Raw genomic sequence first — 22,487 nt, forward strand, 5'->3', positions numbered from 1 at the left:
CATTAAATGCACATTGGACTGAGGCCTCACTGTTCTTTTGTTATATATAAAGAAAAATGAGTGGCCTGGAGGGCTTACTTCCAACAGAGAGGACAGAAGAACAAGGAAGGAGGGAAGCAAGGAAAGACATTCTCCATTGCAAAGAGGATGCGTGCATGTGCCTCTGTGCACAGACCCAGAAACACTCTACTTGTCCCCAACACTCCCGTAACTGAGTTAGTTGTGGTTGATTTGGCGGAATCTGAATACAGAGCTGGCAACTGGACATATTAAGAGCACCTTTGATTTCCTCTGCTTGCTGAAATAACCAGTAGGCCATCAGGCTGCTTAACATAATCTTAGAGCATACGATTGCTCTAATTTATGCTTTAGACGTGCCACCTGCCCTCCCCACCTTGGCCAGGCCAGTGAGGACACTGCCGCTGTGCCATGGCCCTGGTGCCTGTCCAGGAGCACTCACCCGCTGCAGCAACTCTGGCAAATCTTTTCCACAGCCGTGGCAGAGGCCTCCCTGCAAACTCAGGCCACCTCTACAAATTGTCACTTACAGAGATGCAGGCGTTGGAGTGATGTGTAACATGTGGAAATGCTGCTCTGTCTGAAAACTTCCTCCTTGCTTTGCTGTGCGTGGCTCAGTCCTGGTTGTTCTGTACATCCATCGACTCATGAAGGTCACCGTTTCCAGCACTTTTCTCTTGTGCATACATTGCTGTTAACTACTGACTCTCCTTCGGAGAGAGGGAATGGCTAGAAGTAAACCAGCTTTTAGATCAAAAGCAGCAATACCTAAGTATATATGCATGTATATATGTGCATATATAATTAGGAGGAAGGGAAAAGGGAAAGGAGGAGGAAGGGAAGGCTGGTTCATTCACCTTTATTTACTGATAAACTAGTTTCTTCATATCTGTGCTATTTTTTATTCTCTTTTCATTCCTACAAAAGTTAAGGCAGATGAAGCCTCTTAAAATCATGCTTCCCGGTTTGAAAATCTAGGCTGCAATATTTTTTAATATTTTTTTTACTCTGGGTTGAAAGATGTGATGTATGAAAACTCCAATTTAACAGAGCCTAGAGATTAAATCACATTGCATAGGTAAGGTTTTGGCAGAGAAGCAGACACTGCTTCCTAACCAGTACTCAGACTTTGGAGAAGAATAGGGTAGGTTTTAATGTAAGTTTACTTTTCCTGTAATGAATTTTAATGACAGCTTTCACAACTGCTTCTGTGATTCCTAAGAGAAAATTAAAAACCTACACCTTGAAACTTACACGACAATGCTGCTAACATCTTGCAGCTTTTGGCATTATCTTGGAGAACCTTTCAGTCCTGTTTCTATGCCACATTGTTTTCCTCACAAAATGTATTTTAAATATGAAACATTGAATGTTCATTGCTTCTTTATATCAATTTTATTCATTACTTGCTGGAGGCAAAGGGCATGGTTTTATATAGGCTCTTCATTGAATGTCTTATTTTGCAATTTTACTCTACTGTACACATTTCCCAATAAATTATTTTCTTTCAGATGCAGATATTCTTCTGGAAAAGCGAAGCAGGGCTGTTTCCTCTGCACTGAGGCTTTGTTTTTTTTTTTCTGTGAGCACAGCCAACTCGTCTGGCTTGGGTTAGTTTGTCAGGCATATTTTGGGAATGGTTTGAGAATTAATTCTGTTTTAAAGACTATAATCACCTTTTTGGCCTCTGAAACTGGTTCAGGGTTTTTGTGCCAGGCCAGCAACAGAACAGCTTTTGTGCACGTCAAAGGCATGTTCTAGACAAGCAAAAAGATGGTGGAGACAAAAATCTGTGTCTTACTTGCAATCTATACCCATGAAGCAACCGAATCAAAAGTGACTGCAACTTGTCCCTGCCTGTAATGAGAGCACAGCCCCAGCCAGCCGTGTGGGACGCCAGCCGGGGCTGCATGCTTTGACTCTGTATCACTTTCAGGTGCCAGTAAAACGTGGGTTGTTGGTCACCTACGCTCACAGATGGCTCAAGGCTTCTCAGCAGTGAAGGCAAAAGTTATGTTTGAAGGTCAATATGGCTTTGGGGATGTCAGAGATCAGGAGGAACTGGGGATAAAAGAGGCAGCTAGGGGAAGGAGATTTTGGTGGTGTCAGTGATACCCAGGGAGGTGAAGGGCAGCGTGTGGGGAGCAGGCTGTGAGATTTGGGTGGCAAGAGGTGATCTAGGTGAGGGGTGCCTGTCCCTCCTCGTGCTGGTGATGCGTTACCTCGTAACTCCTACTTGCTCTTCTCCTTCCTCCCTCAGGCATGGGTAGCTTTGTGCTGCAAACAGGTCCTGACTCTTGGCTCAGTGGAGGCGTGTCACAAGCCTGGGATGCAAAATGGAAACTGGGGAGCAGCAGCCAGCGTATCAGGAAATGCCACCTTCCTTGTTGGTACGTGGACTTCACACATGTGGGACAATCCCCTCTTCCCTCCACCACATATTTGCTGCTCAGGTCTGACACGTGTTTTAATTTCTTATCCCTGTTCCTTTGCTCCAGTTGCCTCTCCCTATAATTCCCGCGCACCCCCCCCCCCCCCCCCCCCCGACTCCGGTTGTCTGTATCAGGCACTCCCTTCCAGCCCGTGAGGAAAAACAACGGCAGAGCTGCCCTCCCAGGAGCAGATCCCGTGCTTGTGAAGTAAAATGGATCCCTTCTTAGTCTCACTTGTCTCCATACTTGCGCAAGCCGTGCCTTGGTGCCTCCGCACCTTTTCTGCAGGGATGAGCACATCAAGCGCAGGGAGCCTGAGCAACCTCCTTAGACCTGCAGAGCCTTTGAACCAGAGGCCTCTGGGGCTTATTAGAAGCCCTGAATGCCTTCTGGGAGGCTGCAGAAGCAGCCCAGCTCCACTCCAATCTCGGTAATGGCATTTTGCTTCTGAAAGCCTCTCAAGTAGCACAGCTGCCAAATTGCAGCAGGTCACTGCATTTCTGCTGGGGTGAGTAACCCAGCTCTGAGACCCTCTGTGGGGAAAGGCATTACATCCCACGCTGCTTACAGTAGAATACACGTCTCATGAGGGTGTAGCATGGTTCATTAAAATTAATTAACAGTCAAATGGTTCCACATACTACTTTATGCAGACACAGCAGTGACTGCAAAACAAATCTTAACTCGTGCCCAGGTCCCAGGGAAGCGAGTGCTGCTGTGAGGAAACCGTGGGACACCACCACCAAGGCAGAAGGAACACCTTCTGAACCTGCAGTCACTGAGTTTCCAGCTTTACTGGAAGTTTTCCAGCTTTAACACACTCCTAGTTTGTCTTTTGCCACCCTTTGTACAACTTCAGCAGGAGAAACCGAGGCATTGCTGTTTAATTTGTTCAGTTTTTAGCTGAGTGCAAGTTATCACCCAGTAACTTTTAAAATTGGCATCTCTGTGAATTATAATTTAATACATACTAAAACTGACTTGCCCATGAACTATCTTCACCATAAATACCAAGATCTGCATTCAAAATGTTTTGAATTGCAGTACATGTGTATTTTTACTGAACCATTACTGCAATTTCTGCTGTATCTTGTTTTGTAAACCTCCTGGCACTTTCCTGTTCTTCTGTTTTGTTCTTTTACTCTTCCCTTTTTGTTTGTAATAAAACAAAATTTTCATCTTGAAAAGGCTACATTCTTCCTTCTCTTTTCACTTTTCACTTAAGTATCTGCTATTTTGAAAATTATTTAATCTAATATAACACTCTTGCCTGAATCTCAGTGTGCTCTGCAATGCAGCAGCTCTGATCCCATAAAGATTCATTTGTGCTTGTGCATAATCTGGAGTATGAAAAGCAGTGTCATCAGCTTCAGTGAAATGACCCACATACCTCACGTACCTGTGTAAAACTTTCAAGGAGTCCTAAATCTCCGACAAGATACTGCTGCAGCCATCTCACTGAAATACAGCCTCAGCCGGTGGGACCCTGTTACACAGCTGCAGAACACCTCCGTTATCAACAGCAAGTGAAGAGCTCGACGTTGAGGTGAAACTGTCTGGGGAACTTTAGCAACAAGCATGCAGTTGCCTAAGCTGAAATTTGTCAAGACGGCAAGCGACTTCTCTCTCACTTCTCCCTTCAATCAGGGCTATGAAATCAGGACTCCGGCTCTACAACTGAAGACAATGCAGATTTGAGAGGGAATCAAGTTAAGTCCTATGATGTTTTTTTTCTACAAGGAAGCACAGGGCTGTTGCATTTTTGTGTTTTGGGTTTTTTTTGTTTGTTGTTTGTTTTTTGTTTTTTTTAAAGTCAAAAAGTTACCTTACCGATCCTTACCCGGCCTGATCATGCATGATCTTCTAATATCAAATCACATCCAGGAGTGCGGATTACTTTGTAGATACAAAGAGGAAAACGACTGCACATACAAATACATAATCATATATAGTCTTAAAGCCTTTATTTTAATGCAAAATAAAACAGGTAAAATTTATATAGCCATATGTAACAAAAGATCAAAATCTTTGATGTGGTACTAGAAAAAACTTTTCAAATTGTGTGTTGAATTTCTCCCCCAAGACAATCACACGCAATTTTCAAATCAGTTTCACTTAAACACACAGGTATTGCCAGGATCACAAACACCTCTCTCTCCCTCGCAATAACAGAATAGTGTCTTATAAAGCCTTTTTTTCTATGCAGAGATAGCAAATAGCGCTTCCGATTTTGCATGCAAGGCTTAAGAGACTCTGCAGAACAGCTGTGACAGAGCACAGGTGTAGGGCCTTTTGGAAGTGCAAAGCAGTCCCTGCTCAGTGCAGCGTCAGGATGCGGCCCTGGCAGAGCAGTCAGTAGGATTCACTCACAGCACTAACTCTCTGATAAACAAATCTGTGATGGCTGGGAGGAGGAGGTAGCACAATTCATCTGTAAAAAAATTAGGCAGCATGTGAAGCTATTTCTAGATCAGGAAGCTGGAGTGAATTAGAATTCAGGGCTGCATGCACTTTTTCAAGGCAGGAGCCTTTTTTTTTTTTTAATGCTTAGTTCCCTACCCCCTTTTTTTTTTCCCTCCACAAAGGGCAACTGATATCTCTTTATGCATTTGAGGGGTGCCTAGAGACTTCTGCATCTTAATATATCACAGTGGTAACGTCTGCTCACGGGCCAAGATCATGGCTCACTAGTGGGTGGTCACTCAGAAAATCCACAGGCTCTTTTTCTATCTCTTAATCTTTCAACTGCTGGGCCCGGCTGGCCCTGTGCCAGAGCCAGAGATGCAGGCTGCATGCCACCAGCTCAGGAAATCAAAGCTTCCAGCTTCACGTGAAAGCGGGCCCCTCTCCCCCTTGTCTTGACTCCTGTTCACACGCACACTCACGGCACGCTGCTCTGGTGGCAAACCCAAACTCTCCCTTCACACCAGCTACGTCAGTAACTTTGCTGCTGGACTGGCACATTTTGGATGAGGGAGTGCGAGGCAATTACATGTCAAGAGCTTTTCAGACTCATAATTTTCCCAAACATATGGACATATGGGGAAAAGAACAACTTGTTACTTAACGGCTCTTTTGGATTTTGCAAGTGTGTATTTTCAACCGTCAGTTGTAGCACCTCGTGAATTCTGCACGGTACATATTTTTCCACAATATGGTGCTAAAATCATACATTTTACACTGCAGAGAAGCTGACTATATATACTGTAGTTACACATCATACTTTTGAAAATACCATACCTCTACCAGATATTAAACCAGCAAATGGCAATTTTCTCCCAGAACAATGGCACCAGAGATTGATGAGGTGCTCCGTAATACTTTTTGGTCTTGTTCCCCTAGCTAGGTCAGACTGTTCTTCCTCCTTAGCTCCTCACCTGTAGGATGCATCCATATATTATACTTGTAGCATTTATTTTTTTTTTTTTGGAAGAAGCTCTGTACTGGTCTAACAGCAGAAGCATCATTTAATAACCTGTTGGGTAAGATTAACAGCTCAGAAGGTGTTCGTTTGATCTGTCCGCCTCAACTGAGTGGAGCCGATGCAGTCAAGGGGAGGTCTTAAGGAGAGATTCAGGTTACAGGGAGACAATCGCGCAGGTCCTTCAAAGGCTATAAATAACCCAGGAGCTGTTTCCATCCAGATTTTATTTGGCCCTGGCTCTTGAAATACTGTAAATAAGTTCTGTTCACTGTGCTGTGATGCCATTTGAAGGGTTAGTTGAGAGTGATTTATAAAGGCAGTAGCTTATATTCAGAGCTGTTCTTAATTGTGGCCTGGCTTGATAAAGCCACTGTCGCAACCATATTAGTTTCTTTACAGCTGGATCAAATGTATCAGGGGTTATATTTCAAGGAGGGAAAGGAAAGTATTTTAATTTGTTTTTGCTTCACTTTCAGCGGGCCTTCATAACTCCAGTGGCTACCCTGTGGCTGCCAAGTCCTAGCTGAATATCCTACAGCATCTAAAACTCTTTGAGAGAAGTACAAGGCTGTGTACAGCACGTACACGACAGGATGAGTTTCCTCAGGGAATGTGCCTTATTTATGGAGGGTACCAAGAGACATCCAGCTTTACATCCAACCCTCCCTCCAGAGGTTTTTCCCTCTTACATTACTAGGGAAGAGGGCAGAAAGAAATGGAACAAGAACCGAATGCAGTTGCTTCATAATCTGTGCATTCCTCTCCCTCCCTCCCACCAATGCTTCTTCCTGACTGGATTCAGAGCTGTGTCTGCCCCTGCCCCAGGGAGTCCAGCCCTGTATCTGAATCACGGAGATGTTCCTCCACCACCCCAAAGCTGTCTCCTCTTCCCTGCTTCCCAGCCCTGCTGATGGGTAGAGAGCAGTGTGAAAGCAAAGGATAGAGCCTGCTGGCCAGCCTGGCAGCTGCACGTGCTCCCGTGCCTCAGGGTTATGCCAGTCTCTCAACAGCATTAGCAGCAGAAACGTTGCCTGGGATTAAATGCTGCTTCTCATCAGGGCCAGCATCTGCTTGGGGTGGCCTCCGGAAAGCAGCAGTGCACAGACCCACCCTGCCCTGCACCTTCCAGACCTCTTACTCTAACGAGCCCTTTTCCCAGGGGTATCTAGTAAAGGGACACGCTCCTAGAAGGACAAACCTTCCTCGTGGTATTTAATACCTGGGAAGTGACCTATGTGATTTAATCTGTTGCATACCAAAGGTGTCAAAAAGACATCAAAGAAACTCTTGTGCTTAATCCTGGGCCAGGCCAGTTTCTCCTGATGAAGAGAGAAGCCCAAACAGTTTAATAACACTCCCCAAAAGGCAGAAGTAGAGGAATTAAGGACACTTGAAAACTTCACAAAATATACTTCTAGGTGGCAAGTCTGTAAGGTTTCTCTGTGACAAAATCCTTGAGACAAATCTCTGAGCATCCACAGTGCTGTTAGGCCAGGTAGCACAGGTCCCACATGTTTCTGACCTCCTCCCAGGCTGGCTGGCTGCAGAGCAAACTCAGGCTGCGCAGGGCAAAGGGCCAGGCACATACAGCACTGCCCTGTCCCCCCAGCCCTGCTGCGCTGCTGGCCCCCTCTCCCCATCCGCACATCTCTTCCTACGCAATGCTGCAAACAACTTGCTACAAACAGCTGTTCCCTCCTCTTCCTTCTGGGCCCCAGGGTCTTGAAGCCCTCCCTGTTGCTTTCCCTTGCCTTTTCCCTCACCCCTTGCTGTGAAAACCCCCTTTCCCTGCTGGCCCCTGGCTGCAGGAACTCGAGTAGTTTGGCACTTGGCACTGGCCTGGCACTGCCTGAGGCTGAGCTTCACTGGGGGCACCGAGGGTGGCCCCCGCACCGACAGGTGCCTTGGTGCGGCGGCAGGCTGGCGAGGGCAGGGCACGCTGCCGGCAGGCACTGCGCCACAGCCCCGGCCAGGAAGGGGCTGCCCTGCCGGAGCCAAGGCAAGACCTGATACAGGAACTTAATACGAATTACGGAGTCCGTGCCCGCGGTCACTGCCTCAGCCACTTCTTATAGGCCAGCTCCACTGAAACCCCGAGAGCGACACATTGGCAGCAGCTGAGGATCTGATCTCCGAGGTTTACGTTTAAAGAGTGCGCACTAAGAAACACTCACAAGCGCACACACACGCACATCTAGAGACACACACTTAGGTGGGCGGCTGCCTTGTCCTCTGTGAGCCTGCCCAAGCACGGCAGCTAAAACTTCACGCCTTACTCCAAACGCAGTAGGTGCAGTAAGAGGAGAAGCTCGCTACACAAACTGCAAAAAATGAAGGCTACAAGATAAATGCTGGCACCACCAAACAGAAAGAGGAAGACAGAGGCCAGATTACAAATGTGGAACTGCAGCATCCTTAAAGCACAGAGCTGCTGGTCTGAACATGCCTGGAATGTGGCTGCTACCTTCGCAGCAGTCCCTTGTCAACTCATGATCACACACTGGATTACACAAGATCCCCGGCTTTGCACGAGGTCCGTACTGCATGCTGCGTTCTCGCTTAAAAGCTCTTCAACAGCACTCTGAAGTAAACTCTGCCCTTATACAGACAGCTACGTACTGTATAGGTGTAACTGGATTCGGTTAATAGCCCTGAGGTGTATTAAGTGTTGCGCTTCATTTCTAGCAGCCACTTTCTATTTTTAAAAGGAATTACAAAATACTCAACTGTCTGTACCTCACATACTCAAAACACATCGTACCTCATGTGGCTTTATATTGCCTGTTAGAAAGCACCTACGCTGAGCCCAGCTCAGTAAGAACGACTCCAGGTCTCGTGTGCCATTCTTACAGGCAGCTACGCTTGGGAACAACTTTACAAGGACGATGTCCAACGGGATTCCTCCTGGGCTGTGCTGGCCAGTCCAGTGTGTGGCTATACAGCTGCAGTCATGGGGTTCTTCTGCCTGGGATCCTGCTGTCTGTACTGGTACTGGTCTGGACTGGTCCCACGGTGTCGGACAATTTCATTGTAAGCTGGTGCTCGGTGGGACTGAGGAGGGGAAGGTGGCACATCCTGCCGGAGGGGTCCTTTATGCTGGTTTGTGACAGGCTGGGCTGGATAGTACTGGGGGTACCGCAATTCTGCCACTCTTGTGTCTGGCACACGCATGTAGTTCCCCTTAGACGGGTGGACAACAGGCTGTCCTCCTTGGTAGTAGGGAAGATCTCTCTCTTTGTATATTACTCGTGGCCCTGTTAAATATTCCAGTGGCTCTGCAGGTCCACGCCTGAGGAGAAAAACCATAATAAAGCACATAAAAAGGCAGTCTACTAGCCCAGCGACACGTTATTGTACTCATGATCTATGTTTACTTTAGGAAAGGAAATGCCACCTCAAGCATGACAGGTCCAGATGAATAAAAAGAACTTCTGAAGGGTAACAAGCCTCCCACCTGCAAGCTACAAAAGTCCGTAACACCCAGGACGCTGGAGGAAGGGTCCAGCGCACTCCACAGCCCTTTCACAATGGGGGAGCACTGGAGCCCTTCAGCTCCCAAAGTCAGCCTCCTGTGATCCATTTGCCATAATGGAAACAAAGCCCCTCTAAACAATGCATGTTTGACTGAATCTTATCTAGCCTGAGGATAAACAGATGAGTTGGGTCTGCAAGTCTGCAAATCCCATAAGCTTTACATGCACAAATATTCACGCTTTCCAAGCCATTTCCCACTATTTTTTCTCCTAACATGTCAGACTGTAAAACTTTCCAAACACTATAGCTGGAAAAACTGGAACTCCTGGAAGAAACACTAGGGATATGTCAGGCTACAATACCTGTGTTTAATGGGCGAGCTGCCAATGGGGTTTCAAAAAACCCCTCCTGTGATCTAGAAGGCCTGATATTACAACAGCCCTGTAACTTACCTGCATCAATATGGATCTGACAAGCTCTAGTTCACGTGAAAAGCAACATCTGAACATGTCATCCCTGAGGATGTGCCACAGAGCTCTCTCTGTAGCTTTCTGCATCTTAATTCCATGATTTGCACTAATGAAGCACTGATATTTTTTCCTAGTACATCTTAACTTGTGATACTTTTGAAATGGCAAAAATAATTGTTCTTACAGACATGTCACCAGAGCATCCCAAAAAGTTCAACTCAATTAGGAATTTTTGCCAGTCCGATTGCAAATGTCTTTGCACTTTGGGCAAAACCTCCCATTGTCTGCAGAGGAAGTTTCTCTCCAAGTGAGAGGTGAAGGAAAATGGCAGGGTTTTGACCCAAAACAGAGGCTGAAAGTATAAATCAATTACACCTGCTCTGTTGCTGCAGGACTGAACTCATCAGCTGTTTAAATATTCTTTGCATAGATTTATTAAAACAGTCATCATTCTGGTACAGCAGATCAGGTGTTCACAATTCATCAATGCCTCTCTTTTGTTCACACAGTGATTTTACAAGCATGCTCCCTCTTTCTTAATCTGGGCTCTCAAGACTCCACTGGAACTTGTTTTGCATGAAGTAAAACAAAACATGTGGTTTTCTGCTGCACTCATTTAAGCCCATGGGGTAAATCATGGACATAGGCAATGAACAAACACTATCTGCCTTGAAATGAACCTACAATTCTCCCCCTGGAATAACTTAGTGCAAATGTTTCCTGTTTAAAATGGAAACAGCAAAAGGAAGAATTCCAGGCCTTGGACTTTTAGGACCCTATGCTCCCCAGACACTTTTTGCTTTAAAAACAGAACATTATAAAAGACAGGCACTCCCAGCTTCCCCCCCTCCCAGTGAGATAGTCCAGACAAAGTGCTGAAGGGCCTGAAGCCACCCTCTGAGATACTAAAAGGACTCTTTACTGCTTGTATTGAGACAACTGCTGTCTCTGCTCACACACCTATGCCTTGCAACAAAGCCTAATTTTCACAGCAGACAAAACAGTTGCTCCATGTATTTCTATAGGAAAACTTGTTCTCTAAGTCAGTCCCATTACACTCAGATTTAATTCCTCTGTGTGCAAAAACACCGTTCCAATCATAAAAAAGCTTCTTCAATGGTTGGAACTGCTTTCTGTCAAGCAGCAAACCAACAGGAAGAAATGTCAAACCTGCACCCATCACCTTTTAATAAAGATAATGCTCAAAATCCTGTATATTAGATTTTATAATATGGTCTCATCAGCAGCTATAATCAACCAAATTCTTGTGGATCACATTAGAAAGGGACTGAGCCTGGAACCTGCTCAAGAATTCACTGAAGAGCCAGCTCTTAACTGCAAAATTGAATTACTCTAAAATAACAAATTCAAGATTAATTGGTACCAAAATGACTGTTGAGAACAGGACTGAGCCACCCGCATCAGCTACTGAGCCTTTAGCACACAGCTCATCCCTCAACTCACACAAGAGCTCTGGATGTTGCAGGAAAAGCAGCGGATGCGTTTTGCCATCCAGCCAAAAGAGCTGTTTCCAGGAAAGCTCGGCCAGTCCGGTTCTAGGGGACAGTGTGACACTGCTGCCACAGAAGCTGTGACTGTGCAGAGGGTAGAGCATTCAAGCAGCACTGACCTAGGACCGTGCAGTGAAGATGAGCCTGAGCAACCAGCAAGTGTGCCAGACCCGAGGTACGTACCCAAGCTGCTTGAGCTTGTGCCATCAGGTCTTCATTGCTGTTACCTATGCTACAAAACTAAATCCATCATTAGTTCACTTATAATTAGAATTAATACCACCTCTGGTTGTGTAGACAAACTGCAGAGGAACATGTGGATAGGGAAAAATCTTTCTTTAAAAAAATAAATACCCAGTCTGTCCACTCTCAGCACCAGTTTCCCTCCTCTGAGGGTGAAACACCCTAGGTGCTATCGTTCTCGAGTGTCTTCCTCCGAGTCAGGGCTCAGCAGCTGGGAGGAGAGGCTGTACACAGAGACAAGGCTTGAACCCACTTCATATGGAGCCTTTAGCAAAGCCCTGGGGAAGGTATGTGAGGGTTTTTTAGCAGCCTTGGCAATAACACAAGCAGTGACCTAACCAGTGATGACCAGAACTCTTGCATGAGTTGGGAAATGCTGGTAACTGCCCAGATGGCTGCCCCTAGGCAGCATGACCGGAGGAAACTTCATGAAAGACATCCTTGTGTCTGCACCACACTCTGCAGCCCAGTTCCCCTGGCGATCCCAGTGGGTGTCATGTGTGCAGGTACACATGCTACAGTGACAACGCTTTTCTTCCCTTTTACGGCCAGCACCACATGCTGAGGCTGAGTTATTTCCTGAGGATTCATTCTTCCCCACCTCCCCGCCATGCCCGGCGAAGCCTGCTCTTCGGGAGCTGCTCAGTGCGACCAGCCAGCATCCATAAACCTCTGACACAAACCTCCATCTGACAAGACTGAAAATACAGGAAAAACCAGCTCTTCCCTCCTCAAGTGTGTCAACTTAACCATCAGAAAGTCAATCTATTTAAGGTAGAAGAAACGCGTACAGGTACCAAGCTCTGGCTGTGGAAACGCTGTCACCATTAGGAGTGAGCCCGGGAGACAGGGCAGCTCCCGGCATGAAGAGCAGGCTCCTCTGACACAGCACCGTTTCCACGTGAGAGCTCACGGGGTGCAAGTATATGCCGTTGTTTATCCTTAAAGAAATTGCCATAACAACTCAAACCAAACACTTTCTACTTGGCAGCCCCTTGTAGATGCAATGTTTGTTTCTGCAAGAAGAAAAACCACCTCTGCCTTTTCACTTGGCAGACATTGCCACCTCTGAGGAGGCCCTAATGAAATTCTTCTCCCCTCCCTGGCTGTTTTTGTTGGCTCCTGATGAGTTCAGAGTTCACAGGGCCATATCACACCTCCCAAGTGACCCAAGGTTTGGGGGTCAAACCAATAACCTCAAGTGGAAAATCAGTGACCCAGGGGAGTGATCAAAAATCCACAAATTGGGTCAAGCAGGTCTAGCCACTCAAAGGGACCAGTCCAGGAGCGTGCCCTCTGAAAGGACATGCTGTGTAGGAGCTGCTCTGACTCTCAGCTGTTTTCCAGATTTTTGGCCAGTTGTTTGACCTGGGGGTCCAGTGAAATTAATGGCAGGCAGAAGGTAGGGAAGCTGGCACAACATCCTGAGAAGGAACTGATCTCAGAGCTCAAAAAGCGTTTTTGCTGACAGTTCAGCTCTGCTGGCTCCCACTGGAAGATACCACTGACGCGTGTCCAGCTAAAAGCAGAGGCTGCTGCTTCTGAAGCAAGCAGTGAAAGGAAGGGAGGCAGAAGCACCAGGTTCAAGGAAGGAGTGCAGCTGGTGGGGCAGTGTGAAAATGCACCCCTCAAAAATGTCATGGGCAAGGTGCCCCTTAAAATGTTCATTTTACTGTGAGGAAGTGAAATCTCAACTTCCCTGCAGGGAAATTATAGATCACATGGGTAGTTGCAAACATGTTTCGCCATATCATTTCATATGCTGGGTGGCAGCTCTTACTGGTTTATTTTCTAAATGATTCACCAGGGAAGAACTTGAAGAACTCCATTTTAAGCTTTAAGAGTCAAAGTAGCATCATCTAAATAAAGCAGGTAAATCGTGACTGACGTTCAGTTAACAGTATATGTGTTGTTTTTTTCCTATGACAAGTAAAGCCTGAGCTACTCTATCCCTCCTTTATTTATCTTCCAAGCACAAAGAATATAAAATCTAATATTTTCTGGCTTTGCTGCAGATTTTTAAGAGCTTCTAGGTTTATTTAAAACTGAACCAAAGGATTCAGAATACTTAAGAAAGGCTTCTTTTACCCAAAATGCTATTTAGTCATTGAAGTTAGATAGGTATCTCTACGCTTCAAAAACCTAACTAAAACGTTTTTTTCTTTCTGCAGTTCCACTTTTTTTTTTTTTTTTTTAAAGTCCCCATTTCAGTAATTCTTCAGTTGTGGAGAATCTCACAGGGCAGACTGGCCTAAATACCTGATGCTTCAAAAAACAACCAGAAAAAAATTATTTCATTTCAAGTTTACTCTGTTTCATTGTTAACCCCCATTTGCAGGTCACCTTTAACATCATCCACGAGACACATGCTTGGGTTATCTGAAAGAAAAGGAAAGCAAAATGACGGTCTGGCTGTTCATGCTGTGCCCCATCATGTTGGGGGTTTGGATTTCATCATGACAAAGAGTTTTTCTTGCCTCTGTTCTATAGGGAGAATCACAGAGGTCACCCTCTTAGTACCTGCTAAAAAGCAAGGAAGGGAATGCTCTCTTCTTACATCACTGTCTCCTGGCTGCTGAGGGAATATTTTGCAAGGGATATAATCTCACATGAAAAACTGCCTTCTTACTTTGTCAGGGAATACTTCTTGAAATAAACTTCAAAGACAGCCACAGACTAAGTGGCAAATGGAAAGCCCACATTTGGCTGCAGTCTCTTTCATGTCTAAGCAAGACATACAGAGACTCCGGGTGATGGCATCAGGCAGCTCAGGCTGCGATTAAAGAACAGGGGAAAGCAACAAGGTCCTATCTATGTCCAAATTCTCAGTGAAGAACTCTACTGTATGCATTGTGATTGCATGCTGCTTGTTCTCAGCCAGGAGGATCTACTTTTAAAGAAGAAAGGAGAAGCTGATGTAAGAATTAAATTATGCAAACAATCTTACAGTATCAAATACATTACACTGTCTTTATAAAGCTCTTCTCAACATACACTAAAAACAACTGACTAAAAAGATCATGTAGTCCCTATCTCTCCAGATACAGTATTAAAGACACTGCAGTGCTGTTTGTAGTCAGTGGCACTAAGAATTTCTGTTGCTTAATATTCAATGTGCACATAATTTAATATTTTTTTTTTTAAAATCACTGCAGGTTTCAAAAAAAATCACTGCATGACCCTGAGCTTCATTAAAGTCTGCCTCTGTATCTTAATAGGCAAGATACTCCTATAACAAATATTCTTTGCCGTTTCAGACCAATACTTCCAATGATGGGTTTTGCATTTAAAAAGCCACTAGAAATCAAATTTGGTATCAGTGCTAGGAAGAATCTGCAACACAAGGAAGTGCTCCGTAGCTGCTGTCTGTGAGAGAGGCTTGTATCTCTCAGAAGGCGGCAGATGTCTAGCAATGTCGTACTAACCCCAAACACACCACACACAGATTATTTATGAGCTGAGCTGGTGGAGGTGCTTTCTTCTCCTGTTCTTTTATCAACAATACAAGGCTAAAAAATCAGATAACGTAAACGAATACAATCCCTGGCTCTCACGTAGCACATGCCATGCAGAGAGAGCTGTTTTTAGTTTGAAGACTGTGTTTGGAATTCCTACAGTGTCAGGTTTCCAGTTACCAGACCCTCATCCCTGGGCCAGGCACGACTGCGGTTGGACTGGATTAGCAGAACACTCTGCAATGTATATTACATAGCTTTGACTTCTACAGGCTTTGCAGACCCATAAAAATAATGATCATTTCATGACCTGTGTTACCGGGGGGGGGGGGAGTGGAAAAATCTCTCTCTCCCCTTTTTAAAGTATTCATGTTTGTTTTAGATTTGGAGGATGAGGGATCCACACAAGTTTGTTTGAAATTCAAGCAAGAGTACATTTCAGATGCAATGCAGGCAGGCCTGATTCTCCTCCCTAGCAGGCAATTTTGCAAAGTTAAACAGTGGCCTCGACTGGCCTGAACATAAAAGCTTATATGCACAGTTTTCCTCTCTCTCTACAGTATCACAGCTTGGAATATTTAGAAACAAACAGCAAAAGCACCACAATCCCAAAAGGCAAGTGCATAGGCATATTTATATTACTCTAGTTGAAGTCTAGCCTTAAAGTGGCTGGAGAACAAAGTCCTTTTTTGCTTGCTGAGGGCTATGTTTTGAGAGAAGTTGCACCCTAGCAGCTCCCTGGGCAGTTCTTAGCAATTTAGGTGTCCTACTTGTTTTTATATCCAGGACCAAGCATAAAGTTTAGTCAGATACTACCTCTGCTTGCAGATAAGCAGACTGCAGAGACAACTCTAAGACAGGAACACAGCAGTCTGACAGGTTTAAAACTTTACAGTATGATTATTTAAGATTTCTTATGACAGCATGAACAGTCTATTTTGCATGCAAGCAAACTGATTGTTCTCAACCCCTAACGGAGCAAACTATGTCACAGATTGGTTAATATCAGAATTTAGAGTGCCATTTAATTAAACCCCTTCCCATCAGCAAAGCAATAAAACACTGCGTTACTCCTTTGCTCCAGCATTAGCTTATTTCCCACAGCAGACCTCAGACATGGTAATCCCATCCTGTAGGCAAAGCTCCCCTTTCTTTCCTTCCCTAAATCCAACCTACAAATATAGGAACAGCGATAATCAGGATTAAAACCCTCAAATCAACAGCAACAAAAACCCGAATATGCTAGCCAGTGCTCTATACATGCCCAATAAGCATTCAAAACAGCTAGTCCAATAATCCTTCCTACTCAATTCCTCACTTGTTTTGTTCATATGCTCTCAGGCATGGTACATCTCTTCTACCAGAAGGCACAAAATAAAGTAGCACCTATTGAACAAGACATCGCTATTCTGTGATCTCTTCAAGCTTAAAGAGATCTTAAGTAGATTGGTACTTTAAGTAGCAAGTCATTACAACATGTGTCATTTCACATGTTACTCATTATTCAACACAACATAATGCCGTGTGAGTCATTAACCTCTTGGCATTGGTAACCTACTCTCAAAGCTAAGCAGTCATGCTTGTTGCTCAGGAACCCCCATGCTCTGCCGGGGAGAGACCTGGATGAGATTTTAAGGTCCCTTTGGTCTTTTGTTTTGCAGATCAGCAGGGGCCGAAAGCTCTTCCTATAGACTAAAAAAGTTCTTGGCCTTTGGTCTCTTGCGTCACATTTCTGAGATGCGGGCCAAGTTACACCAGAGGGGAGAAAACTTCTTTTTAAAGGACATATGCATCTTAGGCCAGCAAGAGAAGTGAATGTTTCAGTTTCTCAGCTGAATTTTGCATTTCAATGCAGACTCAAACTAATATGAAGAAGTACTGAATGCATGCAGAACTGCCACTGGGGCAAGATGCTGAAGTGGCATCTTACAGCAGTATTTCTACTGCGTTACAGTAGAATGTGCAATAGCTCCAAAGGACATGGGGGCCCTGCTATCCCTGCCACGAGAAGAGCCAGCTACGTCCCTCAAGAGCAGGCAAGCAATGAGAAGGGAGAGACCCAGAGATGAGACCACAATGCTGGCCCAAGCACAAAAGCCAGAAATACTACCCAGATCTCTGTCTCACCCAAACCTCTACTGCCGATCCGTGCTTTCTTGGAGGCTATCAGGGTAGAAATTAAAGGTCCTGTGGTGGTTCAGGAGATTTTAATTTGATTTAAAAGAAATTCTGCTGCCTACCAAAATCCCGCTCTCAAAAGGAAACAAACACACTGCTCAGGCTCCTGGAGAACTCCTCCCAAGCAAGGAAGCCTCCTCCCTTCGCCTAACCATTCACAGCGCTACTGCTATCCATGCTGCTTTTGTAAAGTGCTTCCAAAGACACATAAACCCAAATTCTATCCTGTTCTCATTTTTCACGTGAAATGAATTTAAAGCATGGTGATTATTCAGCTGTGCTGTTCAAATTATTTTCAACAAATAACAGAAATCATTAAAAGAACCTTCCTAAGTAATAACAACCTGCACCCAGGTCTTTGCTATTCAGCTGCTGGGATCTTAACACGCTGTCTGATCTTTAGTGGGCTAGTAAAAACCGGTAAGAAGTGGTTATTAATGTTATTACCGAGCTTTTAGGCTTTTTTTTTTTTTCCAAAGTATCTCTCATTTAAATTAAAGCATTCCTTGCAGCGTTTTCTCCCATTGCCATGATGAAGCATGGCTGTCAATTCTGCCTCCAATGGCACAAACTGGGTAGTAAAACCATGCTTCAATAAAAAAGGAAAATGATTTTTGAAACCGATTGTAGCTGGTTATTTTTCCCTCCATTTCATTTCTTTCTGGGTCCAGACATTCTGTTAAACTCACCGAGATGTGTCATTCTTTTTTTTTCCCCTGTGGAACAAAGGCAAAGCTCAAGATCCAGAGGAGAATGATAGCTGCTTTTTGGGGGACCGTAAAGACAAGCAGCTCTTATTTCTTTCTTCAGGCAGTATTTCAGTCCCCATTGTTCCCCTACTGCTCATGTACTGATTTGCTCCCAAACAGGCAAACAGTCTGTAAGTACATCCTCCCCCCTGTATATTTTCTTTTGTTAGAACCATTCATTTCTATACAGGCATTAGATTATAGATTTCCTGGCTTGCCGCACTCCATTAACACTCTGGTAACCACCCCTTTTCCAGCCAGCCATTAAACACCACCTTTAATAATTGAGATTTAAAGGCTCAGGGCATGATAAACAGCTGAAGTTGTAACTTTACAGCTGCCTCTACAGAAGTGTGTAAATCTCTAGATTTGGATAGGCAAATCGGTTAATTAGACTTGCATTAAGTCACAAACTTTGCGGGTGCTCTGACAGCAGATGTCCTGAAATTGAGCTTTAAATAACAAGGGTCAAACCCCTCAATCCCACCGAGCTAGGAGAGACGGAAACGTCCCACCCGGTGCCCGGAGCGCAGTAGCACTGACTGCAGCTGCTGTGACTTGCAGACGGCTGCGAGTGCCCTGCGAAGCAGCCCATTCCAGCTGTGTTTATGCTGGCTTCTTCCTTAAGAGCTTCTACAGTTACACGAACATCAGTGCAGCTGCAGCAAGCGGAGCTACTGCTGACTGGACATGCTCTACCTGCTGCCCACGGTGAAGACGTCCCTTGTTTCGCCACCCTGCAGTTCCCGCCTGCCAGTGCACAGGTTGCTCTTGCAAAACTGGGCCCTGCAAGTTGCAGGGCTGAGCGCAGCTTCCCCCTGCCCCTACCTGTGGCTGAACAAACGCTACACGGATGGCCCTGAGTCACTGCTAGCCAGTAAATGTTCAAAGCTGGTGAGATCCAGAGCTGCAAGCCACTGGTCTCTTTAGGGACATGGGCAGTAAAAGGTTAACCTTCAGTCGTGAGGCCCAAGTGCCTGTGCTCCATCTCTGCATGAGTTATCTCCCTGTTGCTGCATTTAAAAATACTGTATGTAATTAACTGTTATCAGGTTGTTAAGCAGTGTGCTGAAGTGTGAACTTATCATTCAATTGTTTCCTTTATTTACAAAGTCCCTGCCATTCTCTAAGGCGGCAGCCTGGGACAGGCTGTTGACTTGCTCAGATGAGGAGGGTTTAGCGCACCAGATTCTGGTAGCAGAAGCAGATTCTGGAGAAGTGAGACACAGCCGTGAATCTGCTCAGTTCCTCAAACACCCCCTCAACACGCCCTGCAGAATAGCTGTGTGTGAATGAGAGACACACACGCCACTGCTACCAAATACATCACTCTAACGGTGCTTTGAGACCTGAACCACATAGCATGGAGGAAACGCACAATATAGCTCCCAACCACCGTAACCCAGCCTTACGGGCATAGTTAGAGGTTTTACTTGTATATATGGCACTGACTTTAATGCCTATAGATATATACAAGCTATGTGGGCCACTGACAGATGAAGACAAATTGACTGCTGACTTTCATCCACTTCTGTGCTCAGTTCTTCCCCTTACCCTTTTCATTTGCTGGACTTCATTTCCTTAAGAAAAACAAATCTGAAAGTCAGTGGACATCATGTTAGACCACAGGCTGGAGATGGGAAGACATGACAACACGATGAGATGTCACATCCCCTGCTGTCCTCTCTGCCTCCCTCCACGAGGTCTGAGTTTGGTTTCTTGGAGCCCATGACTCCCACCACTTTTTTTGCCACTTCCCCTTCCTGGCCTGGCTACTGTTCTCTTCTTTGGTTTCTTCCCCAGCAGTGCCAGCCCTGGCAATGCCTGCAAGGAGTCCAAGATGACATGAGACATCACCAGATCTATGTGATTGTCTGCCATGCATTCCTGGTCTGGGGCAGCACCATGGATCCAGCAGGACTTACTAGCATGGTCCCTGGGCACGCAGCATCCTTTGCTCTTTGGGAACTGGTGCAATCATCAACACCCCAGGCATATGTACATCCTCCCCCCCTCCCCCCCCAACACTTGTAACTGAGGAGATATGTAGCTTCTAAACAAATTTCTTCTGTGCCATCTGCACACCATGCTTCATGCCAGATGACAAGATAAAATTTGGAACAGCAAAGTTCTTGGAGCATGGCAACCTTCTAGAGAGAGCAAGCACAGCCTGTGGCAACACAGTTATATCAGCTTAGTCACATACCTAGAACAGAAGACATCAGGATGCTGAAGCTGGAAGTGGGAGCATACAGCAGAAGACAGAAAAAAAAATGCTTTAAAGACACACCAAAACACTGCATCCTTGAGCAATGGAAGCAATGCCAACAGCTGTTAATCAGTGATACCTTACAGAGGTGACAGCACAGCAGCTGGAAGATAGCGGCAAGCCAATGTTGAGGCAAAGAGAGGCTTTGGACAGCACCACCAGGTATAGACTTTAGTTTCTTTTGAACACATATATATGTCATGTGTCAAAGGCTACAGTGTGCAGTAGTCTTATGTGCAAGATGTGATGCTGTCAGTAGCTTCATCTTAGATCATGATGAACACCACCACAATCAGAGAGGCACCCCTACCCCATCCAGGAAGGCTACTACATGCCATCAGTGAGAAAAAGAGAAGCAATTGCACTTCCCGATCTGATCCTGGTAAGAACCTGGCAAAGATTCCAGACAGCATGTCTCAATTTGGCTGTGGGGGAAAAAAATAAAAACACCCTCTAACTTGAAACAATCTTTTACATAATGAATCAATCAATTATCTTTGCTCTAGTATGTTCAAATCAAGGGAATCATCACTGAAAATAACAACCAATTTATATAGCTCATTTAAAGCCACAGTAAGCTAGCTGCTGATTCACTAATGAACAATAAAGGTCACTACTACAGTATCATTCTAAGTATTTTCAGATTGCGTGATGTGATAGACTTGAAGTGGCAAGCTCATAAAAAAACCATCAAGATACTTTGCAGAGGGAAGTAAAGATGGAAAGAGACCTGTGCTCTGCCTAAATATCAGGCTGAGAAGACTGAATAACTCAATGCGATGAGGAACTTTGCGCCGGAGACTCAACCAGCCTCAGCCAAAGCCTTTGGATGTCAATGGAAGCATTTCAATGAGCTTTGGATTAGGCTCTTGTATAGGAGAATGGTATCTGAAAGGGGAGGAGAGGGCAGGGAGAGAATGAGACATCTGTATCCTGGAATGAAGTCAGGAAGTTAAAGCCTGACAGCCTTAGACAGCAAATAAATAGCTCAAGTACTAGATGTGGGTTGCTGAAATGCCTCACTCCACGTGGAAACATTCCTTTTCAATTGTGTCTTTCAGGTATTCAGAGAAAAGACTGGCCAAAATGTAGTTCATTTATTTTTTACTTTTGAGTCCTCATGATCTAGAGGGATACATATATGCAATTACTAAGAAACAAGACATCTACCAGATGAACAGCACACCTCTGCTACATGGATGTTACATTTATGATTATTAATAGTGTGGCAACTGGGGCAACGTAACAGAGTGTGCCCTAAACTGCAGTATCATGTCTTTGACTATCGCCAGAACCAGATGCTTCAGGAGAAGCTGTAATTAGCAGACAATTAATAGTCTGCATAAGCCTTACGGCATAACAACTTCTCCTTTCCTCCCCAGAAGCCAACTCAAACCAAAGCAACTATTAGTCTAAGTCCAGGTTTGCAGAAAGGTGCAGGTTTCAGAAACACAAAACACTTGGCGTGTCTGTACTTATAGATGTTGATTGTAAAAAAACCCCAACAACGATAATATTTGACAGACCTACTGTTTGAATCCCATAGGAAAAAAGCACAATATAGTAGAGAGAACCTATGGTGAGTTGAGAATGACATCTTTTCCAAACCACAATGTTAAATCTTGAATGCTGACTTGGGTTCCTCTTTAACGAAAATAACTGTAATTCTACTTTCAGTAAAATGGGATTTTCTTTAAAAGAACTCTGCAACATTTCAAAGGCCCCTCTTTTTTTAATGATCAAAAAGTAAACGGGAGAAATCTCCTGTCATATCAAGCAGCTACAATATAAACCATTACTCAAGAAGAATATTCCAGTTTCTAAGTCAGCAAAGCACAAAGCAGCAATACTATCTGAGGATGCAAAATGGTCTCTGTACACTAAAGTCCCTTGAAAAACTTACAAAACTTGTGGTATAAACTAGTACAACTGAAAATGAAATGTCTAAGCAGGAAAAGACCAGGGTTAAGGGTTCTGTATTGATTTTTTTTTTCACATCGGGATTAAAGTGATTTCAGCTGGGACCCAGAATTACAGATGTAATTATAATTTCCATTTATATTTTTAGACTGTGTACAAAGAAGTGTAATAATGGACAGCTGAACATTTTCCATTGTCCATTAAAAACGAAATGTTTCTGATGAAATCTCTCTAAGACCAAGGACCACTGCAGTAATCTCTCAATAACAGAGCTTTCCTCAGATGTTTGGTGACGAGAGAGAAGGGAGAGCTTTCAGCCCTTCACACAAAGAAATCAAAACCAA

At 44.7% G+C, this 22,487-nt stretch overlaps 1 protein-coding gene and 1 long non-coding RNA gene across 5 annotated transcripts in view; one reads left to right on the top strand and one right to left on the bottom strand.

Moving 5' to 3' along the window:
• Positions 1 to 4,397: 4,397 nt before the first annotated feature.
• The window catches only part of PARD3B (par-3 family cell polarity regulator beta), a 413,289-nt gene continuing 395,199 nt past the window's right edge, over positions 4,398 to 22,487 (bottom strand). For all 4 annotated transcript variants that reach the window (XM_056349156.1, XM_056349159.1, XM_056349157.1 and 1 more), the window contains one exon: positions 4,398 to 9,163. In XM_056349156.1, coding sequence (XP_056205131.1) covers positions 8,809 to 9,163 — 355 coding nt within the window. In that variant the 3' untranslated portion in view covers positions 4,398 to 8,808. The remainder of the gene's footprint in view (positions 9,164 to 22,487) is intronic.
• The window catches only part of LOC130153810 (uncharacterized), a 30,445-nt gene continuing 21,132 nt past the window's right edge, over positions 13,175 to 22,487 (top strand). The window contains exon 1 of the long non-coding RNA XR_008823508.1: positions 13,175 to 13,444. This is a non-coding gene — a long non-coding RNA (uncharacterized LOC130153810). The remainder of the gene's footprint in view (positions 13,445 to 22,487) is intronic.

The sequence above is a fragment of the Falco biarmicus genome, chromosome 8 (assembly GCF_023638135.1).
Source record: "Falco biarmicus isolate bFalBia1 chromosome 8, bFalBia1.pri, whole genome shotgun sequence".
Taxonomy (NCBI): domain Eukaryota; kingdom Metazoa; phylum Chordata; class Aves; order Falconiformes; family Falconidae; genus Falco; species Falco biarmicus.